At 38.3% G+C, this 22,977-nt stretch overlaps 1 protein-coding gene across 5 annotated transcripts in view; it reads right to left on the reverse strand.

The window, feature by feature from the left end:
- The window catches only part of Commd10 (COMM domain containing 10), a 165,469-nt gene that overhangs the window by 103,337 nt on the left and 39,155 nt on the right, over nt 1-22,977 (reverse strand). For all 5 annotated transcript variants that reach the window (XM_045133935.1, XM_045133936.1, XM_045133932.1 and 2 more), the window contains one exon: nt 18,411-18,521. In XM_045133935.1, coding sequence (XP_044989870.1) covers nt 18,411-18,521 — 111 coding nt within the window. The remainder of the gene's footprint in view (nt 1-18,410; nt 18,522-22,977) is intronic.

Here is a 22,977-nt window from a genome sequence, read left to right on the forward strand (position 1 = left end):
GGAGATAAAAAAGGCACCATTACAACAGCTACTGAGGAAGTTCAGAAAATCATAAGGATATACTACTGAGGAAATTCAGAAAATCATAAGGATATACTCCTCTAAGTTTGAAAATCTGAAAGAAATGGATGATTTCCTTGATTTATATGACCTACAAAAATTAAAACAAGATAAGATTATGCACTTAAATAGACCTATTAACAAGTACAGAGATCCAAGCAGTTATAAAAAACAAAATAAAAACAAAAACAAAAAAACCTCCCAATTAAAAAATGTCCAGGCCCAGATGGATTCACATGTGAATTTACCAGACCTTCATGGAAGAAATGACACCAATGCTTCTCAAACTTTTCCATAAAATAGAAAAGGAAGAAATTCTACCAAACTCCTTCAACAAAGCCCGCATACCCTGATACCAAAACTAGATAAAGACTGAATAAAAATGAAAATTACATACCAATCTCCCTCATGAATGTAGATGCAAAAATTTTCAACAAAATATTGCCAAATAGAATCAAGAATTATCAAAAAGATCATTCACCCCAACCAAGTAGACTTTATTCCAGAGATGCAGGGATGGTTCAACATACACAAATCCATAAATATAATACATATATTATAAATATATAAATGGACTGAAGGACAAAAGTCACTTGATTACCTCCATAGATGCAGTAAAGGCATTTGACAAAATATGATGGAGAATGGAGTTGTGAAAAGGAAAGTGGGAGGGGGGAAACTATCATGTTTTATTGTCTATAAATATGGAAATTGTAAATAATAAAAAAAAATAGTGCCAGGCATAGTGGCACACTCGAGAGGTAGAGGTAGGAAGATCGCTGTGAGTTCAAGGTCACCCTGAGAATACATAGTGAATTCCAGATCAGTCTGGATTAGAGTGAGATCCTACCTCAAAAAACCAAAAAAAAAAAAAATTTTTTAATGTAGTCAATTTTACAGTTCTTCTAAGGACCTTAATTTACTTAAGATTATTGACTTCAGTTCATTCTACTAATGAATTTTACATATTTTAATTGGAAAAAATGAAGAAACTTCCATGGGTGGTTAATACTACTAACAAAAATAAAGGTGAAGTGCTCTGCTTTAAGCAGTTCAGGAAAAACTATATGATGACACTAAAAGATGGTCACATCTGACTATACACTCATTAAAATAACTTGGCCAATAAGAATAATATCAGACTCAATATACTTAAAAGAGAAAAATAATAGAATATTTCAAATTAGATACACATTAAATCAATACACTCACATTCTTTCCTGCCAATTTTTAAAATTTTTTATTTATTTGAGAGAGAGAGAAAGAATGAGCAGGGAGGGGGGAGGATGGGAGGGTCAGGGCCTTCAGCTGCTGCAAGTGAACTTCAGATGCATGAGCCACCTGGTGCACATGTGCAACACATTGCAAGCTTGTGTCACTGCATCTAGCTTACATGGGACCTGGAGATTTGAACATGAGTTCTTAGGCTTTGCAGGCAAGTGCCTTAACCACTAAGCCATCTCTCCAGCCCCTCTGTCAATTTTTAAGCTGCTCCCACCATTATTCATTCCTTAGGATACCCATTTACCTGCATGATTTGTAAAGAGTACTCATGCCTGTGAGGCTCTTATGCAATAAATGAGCAGGTGACTGATAACAGGGATACGCACTTAACAAACACAGTCGCATTTTAAATTTCAGGAAATAGGACTTCCAGAGTTCTGAATGTATAAATAACACACTAAAGAACAAAGCCCTACAAAGCCCTATAATTCAAATCATTCATTCATTCTGAGGAGTAACTTGATCTTCCACGTGAATGGAACTATGGTTCACATGTATGAATTAACTTTGAAGGCAGAAGTAAAACAATTCAATACAGCAGACAATTAAGCTTACTGTGCCTTGGAATAAATGTAAACCCTAAAGTGAGAGATGAAAATTTGAATATGCTGTTTCCTCCATCAATATAAGACAAAGGCCATGTTTATTTTCCAGGTTTTTCTCATGTGTGCCAAGGGTGACTTCAATGTAAGAGACAAATTCATGAACTCTAAATGCTTTTTTTTTAATTTTTTATTTATTTGAGAGCGACAGACGCAGAGAGAAAGTCAGATAGAGGGAGAGAGAGAGAATGGGCACGCCAGGGCTTCCAGCCTCTGCAAATGAACTCCAGACGCGTGCACCCCCTTGTGCATCTGGCTAACGTGGGACCTGGGGAACCGAGCCTTGAACCGGGGTCCTTAGGCTTCACAGGCAAGCGCTTAACTGCTAAGCCATCTCTCCAGCCCATGAACTCTAAATGTTTAACAACAACAACAAAAAAAATAGTAAACTGTTCCAACAAACTTGAAAAATAATGAGGCTATAATGGAGTTGTTTGGAACTACTATATCAGGCTCCAAGGTGGTTCTTTCCTAAAAGACCCCATTTCCCTGTCAAGAATAGTTTCCCTGTCAAGGATAGTCTTGTCAGATGAAAAGAAAGGCCTTCTGCAAGTTAATCAATAGCTTTGGTGTTAAGTAGCCTACGCGCACTTTGGTTGAGTAGCTGTTTTACAAAAGTCATGTGTAGACTCTGCTTCATGCCGCATAATTCTCTACTATAAGAAATCCACTATCCAGAAAGTCCCACCAGAAATGAACAGGAGCAATTCTCAACCATTCCTTTACCAAGGTCATTCTCTCACCCATACTTGGTAAATGGAAATAAGTCAGCTACCATCCGGAGAGTTTCAAGGCTATCAAAACACAGTGTTTAAGAGTAAGATAACACAAAGTGATGTGGTGGCACATGTCTTTAATCTCAGCACTTAGGAGGTGGAGGTAGGAGAATCACCATGAGCTCAAGGCTACCATGAGACTACATAATGAATCTCACATCAGCCTGGGCTACGGAAAGACCCTATCCCAAAACACAAAAAATTAAAAAATTTTAAAAATAGTAAGATCAGCCGGGCATGGTGGCACACATCCAGCACTTGGGAGGCAGAGGTAGGAGGATCACCATGAGACTACATAGTGAATTCCAGGTCAGCCTGAGCTATAGTGAAACTCTACCTCGAAAAGAAAAGTAAGATCATACAGTAAAGATTGTGAGAATGAGGTTTATTGGACAAGCCAAATACCTGGTTTAAGACAGGTAATAAAATAGTCACTATAGAAACATGAGGCTACTTTATTAAATTATAAATTATTTGTCATTTTTGCACAATAAAAGAAGTGACTAATTAATTTGAAAGGCCCAATGAGAACAAACATAAAATCACATAAAGCACATATTAAGTAATTAGCAAATGCTATCTATTATCATTATCTTCTTGATCACTGAATATGGTAGTGTGAGGTAGGTGATTACAGTCTCTGCACTGCAATTATCATGGCCCTCAGCTTTCATCAGCCCAAGCTGCTCATACTAACTGCAATGCAGAAAGACAGACTTGGCAGTGTTTAGAGGAGAGAGAAATAAGGAGAGAGCTTGGGTGCTTGCACATTTATATATATTGTTAATTGATGAGATTTTTCCTCCAAATGTTCCCTGATTACATACTGATTGATGAAAAGCAACTTAAAGGTCTAATTATGGACATAAAATTTTCTTGCCAATATGGTGGCTCATGCCTTTAATGGTATCACTTGGGAGGCTCAGAGAAAGTACAACCACTGTGAGTTCAAGACCAGCCTGGGCCATATAGTGAATTCCACTTCAGTCTGACTTACAGTGAAATTCTGTCTCAAAAAAAAAAAAAAAATTCTTACAACAAATGTTTTTAGAAATAATGTGTGCATATGTGTGCGTGCATTTTTTTTTTGCAAGGTAGGGTTTTGCTCTAGCCCAGGCTATCTGGAATTAGTCTCAGGCTGGCCTCAAACTCGCAGCAATCTTCCTATCTCAGTTTCCGAGTGCTGGAATTACAGGCATGGGCCACCACACCTGGAAGAAATCACTTCTAATCAAGTCCTCTTTTAATTTGTCATTTTTCAGAATTTTCTATTTTAACCTATCTTTCCATCTCCACAGATTACCATTCTTAAGAAACATACAGTTAAAATATGTTGGATTCAGAATATTTTCCTTATAGAGGACATGGGTACAATCAAAGAGAAGCATAAATGCAAAGTCCTATTATTAAATAAGCCATTTCTATTCAGAAATAAAAGACCTGAATAGGGAACTTTTGTTTAACTGGAAATAAAATACCCCTGCCAAAGCTAAGACATATAAATTATTGTACTCAACCTGTCTGCAGCAAAAAGGCCTGAACAAAACTATTAGGGGCATGCTTACATTTTTCATGTTCTCTTGTACCTTAGAATCAAGAGGTAAATATACACAGCAGATAAAAGGTAGAAAACTCCCAAGGGGGTAAAAAATGTGGCCATCATTCACATTAGGCAAAAGAACTGCTGGCTTCCAGTATTGGATGAGCATGCTTGCTGGTGCTAGGGAAGATGGCAGATTAGAGACACTACACTGCCCTGTGTCCCAAAGAGTCTAAGCAAAACACCAAGAGTAGTAAACTGTAGCCAGAGACCAGGTAAAACCACTACACTTGTAAAAGAAAGGACTATGCCAAGACAGGGAAGGGAGAGGAACGCGCTCAGTGAGGCTTTAAACAAGGGCAGGAAAGCTTCACTGGGCTCCACAAATGTACAATTTGGCACTCTGGGAAAATACACGTTAGGAGAAAGGGTCCACTGTGCTTCCAGGCTTGCACAGCTGGTGTTATGGTGGGACTCTCCTCAAGAGCCATCTTACAGTCCGACCTTTCTGCCAGAAAGAGCAGAAGCCCTGTAATTTTTATATATCTGAGCCACAAGTCTCCCTTTTCCACTGGCTAAGAGAGTTGGCCCAGGAGACGGCTATGACTTGGCTGCAGACCCATTGGCCAATCTACACCCTATGTTGTGTTGCAGAGGGAAGTGGAGGACGTATATACTTGGGAATAGCACTCATGCCCTGCATGAAGAACACAACTAATAATACATAAGGGGCACGTGGAGTGGAGATAAAAACTAAAGGTAGAGAAAAGCTACTCAATGAAATTATAGCCAAAAATTTCCTCAGACAGGGACAGATATGGTCATACAAGTACAGGAGACATGGAGAACCACAGTAGATATAAATCGGCAGAAAACCTCCTCCTAACAAAAATGCCAAGAGTGTAGAACAGGTAAGGAAAAAGCAAGACATACTCACAAAGCAGATTCAGAAGAATCATACCACGCCTCACAGAAGAAACCCTCAAAGCCAGGAAGGCAGGGGATGGTATGTTTCAAGCCCTGAGAGCAGATAATTCCAGCCAAAATTACAATTACCTGCCAAGATTTTAAAAACTAAGGACATTCATGAGGACTGCACTAACACTGCAGAGAATCCTACACACAGGAAGGAGAGGCAGTAACAATGCGGAGAACTCTGAAAAAAGTGAATTTCACAAGAATAGATGAATAAATAAACCAGAAATTAATGAGATGGAATATATATGTATATGCATATATATGGGGTAAATGAAATAATTTTTTTTCTTTGGAAAGATAAAATTAACACACCCTTAGGCAAAACTAACCAAAAGAAGATCCAAATCAATAAAATAAAGGTTAAATGGAAAATATTACAATACATACCACTGAAATCCAAAGGTTTTTATGGAATATTTTGAAACATATTTCAATAAACTTAAAAACTAAGAAGGGGCTGGAGGGATGGATGACTTATCAGTTAAGGCATTTCCACCAGCAAAGCCAAAGGACCCAGGTTCAATTCCCCAGGACCCACGGTAGCCAGATGCACAAGGGGGCGCATGCATCTGGAGTTCATTTGCAGTGGCTGGAGGCCCTGGTGCACCCATTCTCTCTCTCTCCCTCCCTCGTTCTCTGTCAAATAAATAATTAAAAAACTAAGAAGAAATGAGTAAATTTCCAGAACATATAACCTACCAAAATTAACTCAAGAGACTATTTAAAAAATATGAACAAATCTTTAACAAGCAACAAGAAAGGTGCAGTAATGAAGACTCTCCAAACAGAAGAAGCTGACTGAGCTGACTCACTGCTGAATTCTACCAGACCTACAGAGAGGGGAAGCCAGTGCTCCTCAAAGTGCTCATCAGACAGGCAGGGAAGGGACACTTGCAAGCACACTCTATGAAACCACCATTAACCTGACACCATAACACAATCGAAAAAAAGAGAAAATTATAAATCATTGAACACAGATGTAAAACTCAATGAAATAATAGCAAGTCAAATTCAACAGCACATTAAAAAGATCATCTACCAAGATCAAGTTAGCTTCATACCAGAAATGCAACATGGTTAAACATATGAAAGTCAATAAAATGCAATGCAGCACTTAAGCAGAATCGGGTACATGAATTACACATTAATTTCAAGCAAGTATCTTTAACCACTGAGCCATCTTCCCAGCCCCAGGAACTCTGTGTTGCTTTGAATAGCTGCATAAAAAGCCTTTGACAAAAGTCAATATCCTTTCATGATAAAAGCTCAAAAGAAACTAGGAATAAAAGAATCACACCTCAACCTACTAAAGGCTACATATGACAAACTAGTAACCAACACTAAACTGAAATGGAGAAAAACTGAAAACATTTCCTCTAAAATCAGTAACAAGACAAATGTGTCTACTCTCAGCCATACCACTGGGTAAGAGAAAGTCATAAAAGGGTTATGAACAGACAAGAAAGCTCAAATGTTCTATTTGCTAATGATACACTCCTCTTCTTCAGTCTCCAGAGATGTGCCTGGTGATTCTCCATCTAATGAGTGCTTTCAACAAAGTAGTGGGATAAAAATGTCAATATGCAAAAATCACTAGCTTGTCTACATGTTACTGATATTCTGCACACCAACAACAAACTCTCTAAAAAGCATGTTGGTAAAACTCACAAAAAATGAATGAAAACAAAATAAGCCTGGGCATAAATGTCACTAGATGCCACAGATCTTGTTATCACTGCACTAAAATGTGCCCTACAGGCTCGTTTGTTTGAACCCCTAGTCCTGAGCTGGTGGCACTGTTTCAGAAAGTTGTTTAGCCTCTAGAAAGTGGGGTCCTAGCTACAGGAAGTCGGTGACTGCGTGGGGAGCTTGAAATCTACAGCCAAGCCCCACTTCCTATCCTGTCTGCTTCCTCACTGTCAATGGGATATAACAGCTGCCACACACTACCATTTCCACAGACCTACATGCCACACTCCCTTACCCTAATGATGGACTGTATCTCCTTAAAGACACTTTTTGTTCAGTATTGGGACATGGTGTAAATAAAAATGACTAGGGGGCTGGAGAGATGGCTTAGTGGTTAAGACACTTGCCTACAAAGCCAAAGGACCTTGGTTCAATTCCCCAGAACCCACATAAGACAGATGCACAAGGGGGCACATGCATCTGGAGTTCGTTTACAGGGCTGGAGGCCCTGGTGTGCCCATTCTCTCTCCATCTACCTATTTCTGTATCTCTCTCCCTCTCAAATAAATAAATAAAAATAAAATATTTTAAAAAAGAAAAATGATTAACACAGCGAATCACTGAATGAGCGAATCATTATGAATCACTGAAGAAAGAAAATGCAAAGGCACTAGAAGGTGGAGAGACTTCCCACGTTCATGGATGAACAAAATCCATATTGTTAACATGGCCATATTAACAAAAGTGATCTATAGACACAATGTCATAACCATAACATTCCTATCAAATTCTTCAAAGAAACAGAACAAGTAATGCTAAAGTTAATGTGGAAACAAAAGCTCCTGAATTGACAAAGCAATCCTAAGCAAAATGAGCAATGTTGGAGGTACTGTAATAGCTGGCTGAAAACTATACTACAGAGCCACAGTAACAAAATCTTTAGAAAACATCAGATTGACATAAACCAGATACACGTATCAACGTTAGGAGATCCAAAACTCTGCCCATGCAGCTTTGGACATCTGATTCTCACCACAGATGCCCGAAACACACACAGGAAAAAGATAACTAACAGCGCTGAGAAAACTGGACAGTTAAATGTCTGCAACCAGATCCAAGTCTTCCACACTGCATAAGGTCAACTCAAAATGGATCAGAGAGCTTAACACTGGGCCGGAAACTTGCAGAGAAACATCAAGTTGAAGGCATGGGCAAAGTTTTCTGGAATAGGAGTCCAGTATCTCTAGAAGTAAGAGCAGGAATTTACATATGGGGTACAGTACATTAAAAGCTACACGGTAAAAGAAACAAGAGTGGAAACCTCGTGAAAATCTTTGCCACCTAGTTACCTGATAAGGGATTATTATCCAGAACATGTTAAAATTGTAAAAAGCAACCACATGAAAATGAAAATAATATAATCAATAAGTTGAACAGGTACTTCTTAAAATAAGTAGTCACAAATATATACAGGACAAACTGTCCAACATCTTTGGCCCTAAATACCAAGGAAGATTTATTCATTCAGAAATGCTTGGCATCTATCATATACATAGTATACAATAATAATAATAATACTGTTATAATAAAGTACTAACATTGATCTCAGTATATGGCAGGAGTAAGAAATCTTACACTTGTCACAGCCAAAATATAATGCAATCAGTTAAATATAGAAAACAGGTAGAATAGGCAGACAAAAAGTCAACAAGCAGTAGACTACACAACCATACATTAAATGCACTCAACATGCCAACATGCACAGAACATTTATCCAACAACATAAAAATGCACAAGCTTCTTAGATACTCAAAGAACATTTCCCAGATAGATTATATGTCTGGATCACAAAACAAATTCAACAAATTCAGGAAGGGCAAAATCATGCAAAGTTTACCAACTACAATGGGAAGAAAACAGTAATATTAGAAATGAAAGTGGGCTGGAGAGATGGCTTAGCAGTTAAACGCTTGCCTGTGAAGCCGATGGACCCCAGTTCGATGCTCAATTCCCCAGGACCCACGTTTGAAAGATGCACAATGGGGTGCATACATCTGGATTTCACTTGCAGTGGCTGGAGGCCCTGGCACACCCATCCTCTCTCATGCTTGCTCGCTTGCTTGCTCGCTCGCTCGCGCTCTCTCTCTCTCTCTGCCTTTCTCTGTCTGTGGTTCTCAAATAAATAAAAATAAACAAAATTAAAAAAAATAAAAGTTAGCTCAGCAAAACTTTGGGTGACAGCAAAAGCAATAAAAAGTAAGTTTAGAGCAATAAATAATCACATTGTAGAAAGAAAGATGCCAAACAACTACAGAGTTAGCAAAAGAAAGGAATTAATAAAGATCAAGGCAGAAATCAACCAATTAGAGAACAGAATAACTGAAAGATGGAGAAACTGAAATATTAATCAACAGCCTCTCACCACAAGATAGGCTTAATAAGGTGCTGGAGAGTGGTAGGGGGGTAAATAAGATCAAAGTATATTTGTGTGAAAATGTCTTAATGAAACCCATTACTTTGCAAATTAACTTAAAAATAAATAAAAACCAAAACTTCCCAACAAAGATGGGATAATACTAATCCTTCCTGAACTCTTACTGACCAAAAAACAGACAGGCAAAATTGTTCCAGGTTCATTTTATGAGGCCAGCATTACTCTGATACCAAAACCAGGTAAGGACAGAAGAAAAGTATAGGCCAATATTTTTGATGAACATTAATAGGGGACAAAAAGCCTTAATGGAATATAAAGAAACTAAATTCAATAGCACATCAACAAGATGACACACCCTGATCAGATAAATGGGACTTGCCTGGAATGCAATGTTCATTTAATATAATAAAATCAATGTCAACATTTTATCACAGAATGAAAGATTTAAAAAAATAAAAAGGCAGGTTCAATTCCCTAGCACACACATAAAGCCAGATGTAAAAGTGGCACAGGAGTGAGGCCCTGACATACCCATGCACACATTCATGTAAGCACATATGCCAATAAATAATTTTTTAAAAGATTTCCTTGGGAAAAAAAGATCACTAGATATGGTGGCACATGCCTTTAATCCCAGCACTAGGAGAGGCAGAGGTGTCCAAGGCCATCTTGTGAATACAGAGTGAACTCCAAGTCCGCCTAGGCTAGAGTGAGACCCTACCTTGAAAATCAAGGAAAAAATTCCAATCATCTCAACAGATAGAAAATGAAATCATTTAAAAAAGTTCATCATCCTTCCAGGATAAAGTCTTAATAAAATAATTAGGGAAGAAAACTTCTTCACTATAATGAAAGTCACATATGCAAAGCCCAGAGCTAACATCATAATCAATGGAAAAAACTGAAAGCTTTTCCTCTAAGATCTGATTCAAGATATAGATACTTATTACTGGAATCATTCTGTCTATCAGTCAGACAAGACAAAGAAATAAAACAGCATCCAAATTAGAAAGGCTCATAAAATTAATCCTGCTTAGAAATGACATGATCCCATATAATGGAAACCCTAAAAATTGCACAAAAACACTATTGAAACTAATAAATGGGTCCAGTAAAGTAGGAGGATATAAAAATCAACATACATATAGCAATTACATTTCATTATACCAATAATGGTCTATCAGAAAAAATAAAGAAACAAAGAAATCCTATTTAAAATGAACATATATAATACAGTACTGCAATATAATCCCACTTTAAAAAATAGAAGGATGAGGCTATAGCTCAGTGGACAAGGACTTGACTAACATACGCAAGGCTAGGGTTTACTCCCCAGTATAAAAAGAAGAAAAAAATGTAGATCCTGCCATTTCAATCTGGATGAACCTGGAGGACTTTAGGTCAAGTGAAAAAAGTCATACACAGAAAAGAAAATCCTGCATGGTGTGACTTATCTGTAGGAGTACAGGGGGAGGGGGAGGGGGCTCTACAGAAACAGTAGAAGAGTACACAGTGGTTACCAGGATCAGGAAGGAGAGAAAATAGTGCGAGATCACTGAAATAATACAAACCTGTAGTTAAGTAGAATGATTAGTGTAATAATCTTATATTACAAAATTTTGCTTAGGGGCTGAAGACATGGTTCAGCAGTGAAGGTGTTTGCTTGCCATGTCTAAGGACCTGCGTTCAATTCCCCAGGACCCACATAAAGCCAGATGCACAAGGTAGCAGCACATGCACCTAGAGTTCATTTACAGTGGGTAGAGGCTCTGGCATGCCCATTCTTTCTTCTATTTGCCTCTTTCTTTCTCTCTCAAATAAATAAAATACTTTTTAAAATTTGCTGAGAATAATTTTGCGTTTTTATCACACATACATAATAAATTACAATGAAGAGTGAAGGACAGGTTAATGTATTTAATTTGCACTAGTCATTACATTTGGTGCACTTATAGCAAAACAGTAAACTGTACATATTATATGTACATATACAGTAAAACTTTCTAACAAGAGTTAAGTGTGAGATCATTTTAACCATGTTTGAATTATGCTTCCAATAGTTGGATTATCTTTTTTGCACAACTAAGAATGAGAAGATGTCACTCTTATGTCAATCAAGATGCTGGGGGGGGGACGGACTGGAGAGATGTCTTAGGGGTTAAGGCTCTTGACAGCAAAGCTAGAAGACCCAGGTTCTATTCCTCAGTACTCACATAAAGCCAGATACACAAAGTGTCACATATGTCTGGACTTTGTTTGCAGTGGCTAGAGACCCTAGTATGCCCATTCTTTCTCTCCAATAAATAAATAAAATATTTTATTTTAAAAGATACCATGGGAGATATCTAAAAGTATATCTAGAAGATTCACATTTGTGTGTGAGAACACTTCAGAAAAAAATACACAGGTCATTCTAAGTCAATCAATACTTGCATCACCTTTAAAGAGATCAAAAATATTTAAAACTTATAACACAAGAGTTCAAGATTTAATTAACACATATCTTCTTCTCACTGAGACATCTGCCGTAAATAAATCAGAAGATGTGGTATAATATACCTTATATTGAGATTTGTTAGCAAATGCATGTTCTATTGAACTGATAGTATGCCTATGTTTTCTACATTAAAGTAAACATAGATATGTAAGTGAATGAAAGTATAAAATTATGTCAACTAAATCACATCAAAGGAAAATGGAACTTAGAATCAATATAAATTTAAGAACCAAAAGAACAATAAAACCTTCCATCTTAGAATATTCAGTACCTTTGAGATATGTATACCTACATTATTAAATAAGTCAAACCCTGCAGAACTCTATCAGTGAATATAACAGTTTGAAGTAAAATCACTTGTTTGAAACCCTAAGTGTACAGTTTACTGGATTTATAACCTGGGAACCTCTCTGAGCTTCCATATCTTCTTCTCTCTGCAAAATAAAGAACAATCCATACCTGAAGAGATGCTCACACACACACAAAACAGATAATACTGTGTCTAGTACAGAGTCAATAATAAAAGGGATGGGTTTCTAGCTTACTAGTATGTCAGAGACCATGACCTGACCGCCCTAGGACAAAAGAAGAACTAACAGCCTTCATATGGCCCCTCACCGCCCTAGGACAAAAGAAGAGCAGCCCTCATATGGCCCCTCCTCGAGGGCAAACAACAGCTCTGGAAAAATGTCTCAAGATGTTCCATTCCAAGATGTTCCAGAAAGATTACGGCCAGGTGGCCCTACCTCCTTGTGCCCCCTGCTTGACCCCCCTGCCTGCTGACTGATTATAAAAAGGCTAAAAAATCCAACATGAAACGAGACCTTGACAAAACCTCCCCTTGGTCTCCTTCTTCTTTTCCGCCCATTCTTTCAGGTTGCAGCCCTCCTCGACCACCCCGCGTAACATTGGCCCCGCAGGTCGGGGGCACTAGTAGAGCATTTGCCTAGCATGAACAAGGCCCTGGGTTTAAGTACCAGCACAGGAAGACTAGAACTATGGTATGTCCATACAGCAAAACTCTCTTTGCTCCAAATAGAGTGTAGCACAAATCTGCAAATCATACATTTTCTCTACCTCAGAAAGTGGCATTAAAAGACCTAAGGTTTCTTCCAAATTAGCCTTCTACAACCTATGCAAAACCCATTTTAACATGAAAAGAAATTAAAACTTTCTTGTGAAAGTAATTTTATCCCAGTTCTTAGAAAAAGAAAAAAAATTACAAGGATTCATTTTTTAAATGTATTCAAAAAAAGTTTTATTCCATATTTTAATAAAATATTATCTTTACTAAATTGACAGGAAAATAAGATTGTATTTTAAGTGTTTTAGTGTTTTTACAGAGTTCAAAAATTACTGATGTCATTCAAAACTATCAACACATTGCTATTCTCCATAAATTAAAGAAGAAAAATCAATCCACTAACTTATTTAGCCTGGAACTGGTTAAACAATAACCTAGTCCAGTCACTCAATTATCTTGGGGATTACCGTATTGCCTTTTCTCATAAAGAAACAAGTATAAGTGACAGAATGTAACAAAAAGTCAACTGTGCAGAAGGCTTTTAAATAAATTGCATTTTGGCAAATGATCACAGACAAATTAACAAAAGCTGAATCATGATGATTTCATTTATTTGTTCTTTACATATCTGATTAATAGGCATTAATTCCGTTGATGGAAACAAGGGAACTCTATTGTTATATACAGATTAGAAATGTAAACACTTAGCATTTCCCACAACTACTGACTTCACAAATTATTCTGAATACTACTTTAAATAACATTGAATGCCAGAAATGGTTAGGTAAGCAAAGTGCTCTACTGCCCTCTAATGAAATAAGCCAAAAAGAAAAGCAAAGAAAACCCTCAGAAAACTCATTTGGAAGTATCTGTGGAACAGGAAAATAATGTAACTTTGCAAAATGCAGTAGAAAAACATAGTTAACTGAAAACAACTAGAATATAAATATATAAATACTGTAGGAAAGCTACAATCACCCATTTTTGTGATAAAATTAGTAGCAAAACAGGAAAGCTTTGAGACAGACATGTTCTAGGAGCAGAGATAACACATGAAACAATGTTATCTAGAGTGATAGTGAATTAAGACTTCACTGTAGGCTACATTTTTCATGTGCATGTTGGAAGTGACAAAGAAGGGAAGAGCCCCTGGAAGCCACTGTTGGATGGGGTGCAGTAAGGAAGCTTTCACTCAGCATTACCCTGTCGAGATGCTCTGCCGTAACTCACAAAGCCTCTAATCCTCCCAGATAACTGCTTCATGAAATACATACTTAAAGAATCTTACCTAAAACTTACTGTTTAAACAAATAATTTCATAATATGAACAGTTTTGGGCTTTATGATAATTTCAATATAAATGAAGCAATCATAAGGTTTAATTTTCCTTTTAATAAAAGCTCTTACTGTGACACACTTAAGTTTTCAAAATGTGTTCTATACCCTTGCTCTTTTCACTTCATATCTCAACCTATCAATAATTCTCATTTCAGTATATAGGACAGAATGTGAAAAGTGGTTTGTAATCATTAATAACAAGAGTTACATAAAAACTACCATCAAACAGCCACATGATGTAGAAATAACAAAAATAAAAATACCAGATCATAAAATCAGAAACGTGTAAAGGCAAGAAACAGCACTAGAGCCAACAGCTGTGCCCTGAGAAAACTGATGTGGTGGTGAGCTGCTCCTTTACTGACGAGGCACACAGACAGTATCCCTTGAGGACAGCACGCTTCTCTGGGTTGACAGTGATTTTATACTTCATTATGTGCCCATTGCTCAGGAAATACAAGCAACTGGGAACAAATCCAGACAAGCAACACAAAGAAGTCACTTAAATCTACACACAAGATGAAGACGACAGATCCTTAGCGCAGGGGCTGCTGCTCTTCTTCTGGTGTCTATCGGCAGTGGTGTGATTATTTTTTTTTAATTTTTATTTGTTTATTTGACAGAGACACACAGAGAGAGAATGTGCACTCCAGGGCCTCCAGCTACTGCAAATGAACTCCAGACACATACACCCCTTTGTGCATCTGGCTAACGTGGGACCTGGGGAACCGAGCCTCGAACCTGGGTCCTTGGGCTTCACAAGCAAGCACTTAACTGCTAAGCATCTCTCCAGCCCAGCAGCGGTGTTCTTGCTTGGAAAGTTCTAAAGCTAAATATGTTCATAGCAAGAAGATTCATTCAAAACTTCAAAATATGAACATACTTAACATACTTAAGGCAGTTGATGGTTGCAGATGAGTTGGGTTTTGTGTCTATACTGGCTTCCCTCAGGAAACAAGAATAGTATGAATGTAAAACCCAGCTGTCATACTAGTAATATCATTCATTCATTTCTACTGTCTAAAAGTCTACCGGCACACTCGCATCTTTTGAAGCTGTAATGAAGGAGCTGTGTGACTTCAACACCTCAAAATGAATCACTACTAAACTCATGGTACATCAAACATATCCAATATTTGGTCAACCACCTACTGCTTTTAGCTATGTGGAATCAACATGTACTTTCATAAGCACTAAAACAGAGACATGTGGAGGATACATGTATATATGCACTTTCACTCATGGAACAAATATGACTAGTCCCTGAAACAGAGAAGATGCAGAGCTATGTGCAGGATGTATGCATGTATGTTCACTCAGGGTGTAAGTTTCAGTCTATACCAGTGAACTACAGATCACTTTCATAAACCTAAAGAAATGCCTTTCTCAGTTCATGGGGAGAAAAGAGACTTTCCAGAATGTTCTTTCCCTCCCAAATTCCCAGTAAACATATATATTAAAAACATGATCAAGAAAAAAAAGAGGGGAACAAACATCAGGGAAGGTAAAAGAAAATGGTAATAACTTCATTAGAAAAAAATTAATAGAATTTTGGCCTAAAGCAAAGGGAAATATTTTAGCTCACAAAAGTTATGCTGATTATGGTGACAGCAGCTAGCACTTACTACTACTCACAGTAGTAGGCATTGGACTAAGGACTTTATAAACAATAGATATTTAATTTTAACAAAAATCCCACAAAGTAGAGGAAGGGCTCAAAAGGCTCACCTCTCCTTGAGAGCTATTGGCAGTTGATGGTTGCTAGGGGGAAAGGACACCTTTTCTGCAATGGGATAGGCATCTACTTCCCTACTCATGCATACAAGCATGACTGAGTAACCCTAATTAAACTCACTGAATCATCAAAATACAAACAAGTAGGGACTTCCAAGCTGATCACACACCCCAGCCCTGGGCACAGAGTAGGCCAGCCAAAGTCTAGGTGAGAGCCCCTGCCCTGCCCACCCTCACTCACTTCCGCATGTATAATCCCAGTCAACACTAGCTCAGATTGGAGATCAGACCCATGTGGCATGAATCTCACTATCCAGCGTGCAAGCTTGCACCAACCTGAGAGGGGGCACCTGAGCTGACTGCACTCCCCAGCTCTCGGTGGAGCCCAAGGACCTCCTCCAGCGAAATCGTGACACACCAAGGAGACTCAAAAATTGCCAAAGCAGAAAATCAGAGGCTGCTGAGCGCTCAATATTAAAGGAGACCTATGATATACCCTCCAAGGCTGAGGGAGCATTGAGGAAGAGGGGCAGAAAGAAATTAAGAGCCACAAGGTGGGAAGGTATGCTTTGGTGTATTGTCCCCACACCCCACAGAAAATCACTGGTAGTCATTAATGACCCCACAGTAATAACCAGTACCTCCACTGAGGAGGGCCCTTGATGGAAGGGAGGCGGAGAGGGAACGTAAGAATGTAACCCGACAGGAATATGACCAACTCACAATATGTTCACATAATAAAGTTCTCAATAAAAATATGGAGGACCAATTGGGAAGAGGAAGGGGTTCAGGATGAGTGAAGGGTGACAAGAGAGGATAATGGAGTGAGTGAATATGATCAAAACATAAATGTATGAAACTGTCGAAAGATTATTTAAAACTCCTATGAGGTACATACATTATACTATGCTACACAGAAACAGACATTACAAAAATGAAGTGCTATGCCCAAGACTATAATACAAGTAAATTTCAGTGCACACATAATATACTTTGGTTTGGCTCTTAAACAGTAAGCTTATGCTATTTTCCAGTGAACTAAAATACTTTTGAAATACTGTACCAACTTAATAAATTATATATAAGATATAAATCACATAAAACTGTGTAATCATATAACCTAGGCTAGCCTCTAATCTCAGTTCTTAAAGAAGATAACAAACATGGGGCTGCAGAGATGGCTCAGCAGTTAAGGTGCTTGCTTGCAAAGCCTAACAGCCTGGGTTTGATTTCCAAGTCCCTATGTAAAACCAGATGCACAAACTGGTACATGCATCTGGAGTCCATCTGTAGTGGCAAGAAGCACTAGCATGCTCATTCTCATCCTTCTTTCTCTCTCTCCTTCTCCCCTTGCAAATAAATAAATAAATAAATACTGGTTTTTAAGACAACATTTATGACACAAAAACTGAACGTGCTACTGATGTACCATTTGCACCCTTCTGTGCACATTGTACACACAGCTTCTGCGTTTCCACCCAGCTACTGTAACCTCTCTTTCTCAGACCTGCCACAACACCTCATTTCCAATTCTAATTTATTATGTCTTCAAATGATACAAAGTCCCATCTATTTATGGGGAGTAATTACTCCTTTTCTTATCTTAAAAAGATAATCAATTATAACGTAAAATAGGATGGACAGCTCTCATCCTAACTGAAATATATATACCACAGTAAGAAAAACTATTCCACAGCAATTGTTTGATAATTACGGTCAGTTTATTCCAAAATTAATTGTGAAGGAAAAACTGCCCTGTGACATAAAACTAGTATAAAATTCTATCCTGCAGGAGTTAGAATTTAAACACATTGAATAAACACACTTTATACACACAGAAACACAACCGGGATCGCCATCATATTTCACACCTGGGCTGAACAACAAATAAAAGTCCCCTTTTCAAATGTGTGCAGCTTAACACACACACACAGAGAAAGAGAGAAAGAAATTTGCCAACATCAAAAACATTAATTTCATATGGTCTCCACCAAATTTTTTCTTTGCAGCAATCAAGACATTATGGAATATTCTTATAAGAAAGGTATCTTGCAAAATAAGCTATTTCTTCAGATAAATAACATTTAAGTCTAACAAGGAAATAGTCACAAATAAAAGATCTCATGGGCTGGAGAGATGGCTTAGCAGTTAAGGTACTTGCCCGCAAAGCCTAAAAACTCATGTTCAAATCTCCAGGTTCCACGTACGCCAGATACAGAGACACACAAGTGCGCAGTGTTGCACATGTGCACAAGGGGGCGCACGTGTCTGGAGTTTGTTTGCAGTGGCTGAAAGCTCTGGTGTGGTACACCCATTCTCTCTCTCTCTCTCTCAAACAAACAAAAAAAGATCTCACAATGTATTGACTCCTCAGTTATCTTTTGCTGATTCAAAGCATGAGACCCACCAAGCAAAACATACAATGCCTCACTTCAGTGGGACACCACTTCCTACCTTGGAGTCCTCATTGCTCACTCCGAGCTGCAGGACAGCCTGCGGTGTCTTGAGTTTTGCTTGCGCTGAGTGAGCCATCTGAAGGTTAAGCTGCCATCCAACTGTCTCCAGCTACAAAAGACAAGTGCAGTTTGGAATCAGATGGGACACAAGGAAGTAAAGAGTCCGCTTGAAGCAAGTCTCCACTCAGCAGGAAACATCACCAATAGCCTAAACTTCATAGAAAGTCAATTCCAGACCTCCTTTAGCCTCAATTCTCTGCACATTTCCCTCTGTGTTCATTAGATTGGCCACTTGCCATTTGTCAAATTCAACAGTAAATGCCATCTTTAAATACACTCTATTCTGAAAGAAAAAAATTTAAGAAACCAAATACACAAGTAGGGCCAGTGGTGGGTTTTTTCTTTTTTCTTTTTTTTTCTTTGGGGTGATGATAGCTTTTTTTTTTTTTTTTTTTTTGATTTATTGAAAGACATCATGAATTTCTGCTTTTCTCTATTTCCCAGTACTAGGCATACACTATTATGGCTGAGCCAATGGTTTTTAAAAAGTGAACCACTATTTGGGCTGGAGAGCTGGCTCAGTGGCTAAGGTATTTGCCAGCAAAGCCTAAGGACTGAGGTTCAATTCTCCAGATCCCACATAAGCCAGATGCATATGGTGGCACATGTGTCTGAGGTTCGTCTGCAGTAGCTAGAGAGCCTGGCGTGCCCATATTCATTCTCTCTCGCTCTCTTTCTCTCCCTCCCTTCCTCTAATAAATAAATAAAAATAAAATATTTTTTTAAAAAGTGAACCACTATTTTATAAGTAGGGTACCTGCCTGTAATCCTAGCACCTGGGAGGCAGAAGCAGGAGGATCAGTTTAACCTTGATGACAGAGCAAGTTTGAGTCTACTTTGCATTACATGAGACCCTGTTTCAAAAATAAACGAACATAGTCACTATTTTAAAAAACATTTTTGAAACTATTTTTTTGAATATTTGTTTATTTGCAAGCAGAAAAAGATAGGAGAAAGAGACAATGGGCGTACCAGGGCCTTCAACCACTAAAAATGAACCCCAGATACACATGTCACTTTGTGCATCTGGCTTTACATGGGTATTGGGAAATCAAGCCCTGGTCAGTAAGCTTTGCAGGCAAGTGCCTTAAACACTGAGACATCTCTTCAGCCTGAAACTAACTATTTTAAAGGGTTATAAATTTCAACCACTAAATAGCACGTTTTGGTGAAAATCCTTTACAAATTTCCTATTGTCTTTTAAAATACTTGCAAGTAAGGCTAGCTTTTTCTTCTTTCCTCTCTTTTCTCTTTCATTCCTCTTTCCATTTTCTTTCCTCCCTTTCCCCTCCCTTCTTCCTTTTCCTTTCTTCTTCTCCATTTTCTTCCCCTGTCTTTCCCCATCACTTCATCCTTTTATTCTCATTGAGGGGAGAATGAAGTACCAAGCATGAGATTCTTATTTTCAGGCATAGTTAGTGAGACTAGAGTGCAGCCAGGCAAGAAAGTGTATCAAGTAGACTGTCCTTTCCAAAGTACTCAAAACTCCCGACGGTTTCCACCTGGTAGAAACCAACCATACCATTACCTTTAGATGTACTAACATAACACAATTTAATCAGTTAAGACAAAAATAGGAAGTTCAGACTATGACAGTTCACATTTTCTTTTTAAAATATTACACATAAAACAAGGCTTTATGAAACTAGACTGACTACTGGTTCCTCCAGCCTCCAAAGTATGAGCATGGGGTTGTAGGTTCAATTTTCTGTAAAGCTTACGTTTCAATATTTAGGGAAGTCTTGTGTAGTATAACTGTTGCATTAACTCTGACAACATAATTCTGAGGCTAGACTTAGCAAAACTACCTTTACTATACTGGGTATGAATGCCAGCCTCACAATAATTCTCACTTAACTGGAATACTAATCACTTAGCTTGAAAGTCTGTGTGACTCAAAGTCAAGGTGGAAAGAGGGCAATGAAAGTATTATCTGTGTGAGAGAGGATGTAATGAGAAGAGAGAAACTCAGGTCTGCTTTTCCTGGTGCTTTTAGAGGTTACAGGTAAAGACAGGAGAATAATCCATTAAAAAAATCATTTGAATGATGCCTTTGATGGATCCTTAATGTACTGATCACAGCAGTCTCTGACACGTGGCTGCCAATGGTTTCAACAATCATGTGAATAGCCCTATAAAGAGCAAAAGCATTCTGACATAACATGTCTTCGTGAAAATCACCTTCTATATATCCACATGGACTTATATGACATATTAGTGACTTCACTTAACCGATCATATCCAAGTCATGAGCCAACGTATGCTTAAGTGCTGCATAAAGTTGGTGTGTGAAAATTAGAAAAGGGCACTGAACTTGAAAGTTATACTTTAGCTCATGCTTAAGCTATGAAGCACTAGTGATGTATCCCCGACTAAGTCATAATCTTTCAAAATCTCAATTTACTTATATGAAACAGAAGGAAATCTACCTGAAGTGTAACCCCTTGCAGCTACCTTCTCAATGCTGGCAGGCAACACCTGACCAGAAGCAGCCTGTGGGAGGAAAGTGTTTATTTTGGCTTACAGTCTAGAGGGGGAGCTCCATGATGATCAGAAAAAGATGGTAGAGCAGAAGCCAGACATCACCCCCTTGCCAACATTAGACAGACAACAGCAGCAGGAGAGTGAGCTGAACTCTGGCAAGGGGGAGATGGCTGTAACACCCCTAAGCCCACCCCCATAACACACCTCCTCTGGCAAGACTTGACTTCCCAAACTGCCATCAGCTGGAGATAAACATTCAGAACTCATAAGTTCACGAGAACACCTCATTTAAACCACCATAGACCCCTTAACAGTTATCTCTAACTTAGCCATACTGAAGCGCACGTTTCCCCAGAACCGGGCACACGGGTTCTCATGTCTGCTCTTTCGCTTTAGCGTTACCTCCTCTGTGGGCTTTCCCTTTCCCTCCCCTCTGCAGTGTGCCACTCTACTCCTCAGAACACTGGTTCCTTCTCCGTGAATATCCGGATCAACACGTTGTGATAATTGCCTACGTCTCTGTCTTCACGGGGCAGATTGCAAACTCCACCCAAACAATGCAGACTCAGTCACCTTTATGTCCCTGCAACCTTCAACAGCCATGACAGTCAACACTAAAATTCCTTTTCAAATAAATGATCAATCACATAGTATATATGTGCCTTTAAAAAATATTTACATACAAATGAATAGAAGAGAAGTTTAAAAACTCGATTATATTTCTATTTGGATATAGCTTTGTAAGAATTGCCATCAGGAGTCTGGAGCTGATCTCACTCCAAAGTGCAGGCAGTGAGGAGGGTAGGGCAACAAGGGTCCAGATGGTGGTCCCTACTGGGGAGACTCAACACTCATCAAAATGCTAAGAAGTGACTGCTGAGTACTCCACATGCCAAGCTGAGTTCCAAGGTTCAGGGAACACTGTGGAAGAAGGGAAGGAAAGAAGAGGCAGAGGACAAAAAGGAGTGCAGTGGAACACTGTCCTCTAGACATGACCTGGCTATTGCATTCATGGCCTCATAACAGCTATTATTACCTGCACAAGACCTGCACAATATTGGGCCCATCAACGTTCTGTCATGAATGATGGAGGATGTAAAAAAGACATCAAAATAGAAGAGGGAAAGAGGAAGTTGGAAAGAAGGTGTTATGGAGTAGAAGGGAGACAGGGGAGAGGGGACAAAAGAAGGTAATAGGAGAGGATTATGATCAAAATACATTATGCACATATAAAAAAACTGTTAAGAAAAGCTAAAAATCCAAAAATTTACCAAGTCAAAATTGCAACAAAGAGCCAACATTTGGAGATTAGATAGATAGACGGACAGACAGACAGACAACATACATACAAACATACATTCCAAAGCACACATAGAAATACTTTGTATAGAGAAAGCACTACCCTCTACTGGCCTAGTAAGAAAGAGTTAAGAGTGTGAACTGCAGAGCTGTTTACAAGCTGACCTTAAGCAAGTTACATATTCATCTGTTTGAGCTCCAACTTACTCATCTGCATAATGAAAGAACATCATAGCCACTTCACTAACGCCGTAAAGGGTTAGTTGCTCTATTGCTCTATTATCACAATTAGTACTATTTCCGTTCCTAACATATCCACTGCAGTTCCTTCTGATTTGTATTCTGTTCCCAAATACTTATGGGTATGTTTATAATACAGCTATAAATATCCATCTGTGCTCGCAGCAAACACTGTCATTCCAAACATGTAACTTTGAATCTAAATCTTTGATGCATGAAACTAGTAAGCATGTTGACCTTGAAACTTAAACACATATGTTCAAACTGATATAGTTATTAGGTCATATTCATTTTAGAAAATTATTAGAAAGCAATATGTCATCTGACCAAAAAAGAGTGAACCTTAATTTTAAGTTACTAAGTGGAGATAGGTACAGAATATCTAGTTTCCAAATTTGATGCTAAGCAAGTTTGTTACTCATTCACAAAACTACTTAGCTATGTAGCTAGAAGAAATAACAAATTAAAACCATCATTTAATA

The sequence above is a fragment of the Jaculus jaculus genome, chromosome 14 (assembly GCF_020740685.1).
Source record: "Jaculus jaculus isolate mJacJac1 chromosome 14, mJacJac1.mat.Y.cur, whole genome shotgun sequence".
Taxonomy (NCBI): Eukaryota; Metazoa; Chordata; class Mammalia; order Rodentia; family Dipodidae; genus Jaculus; species Jaculus jaculus.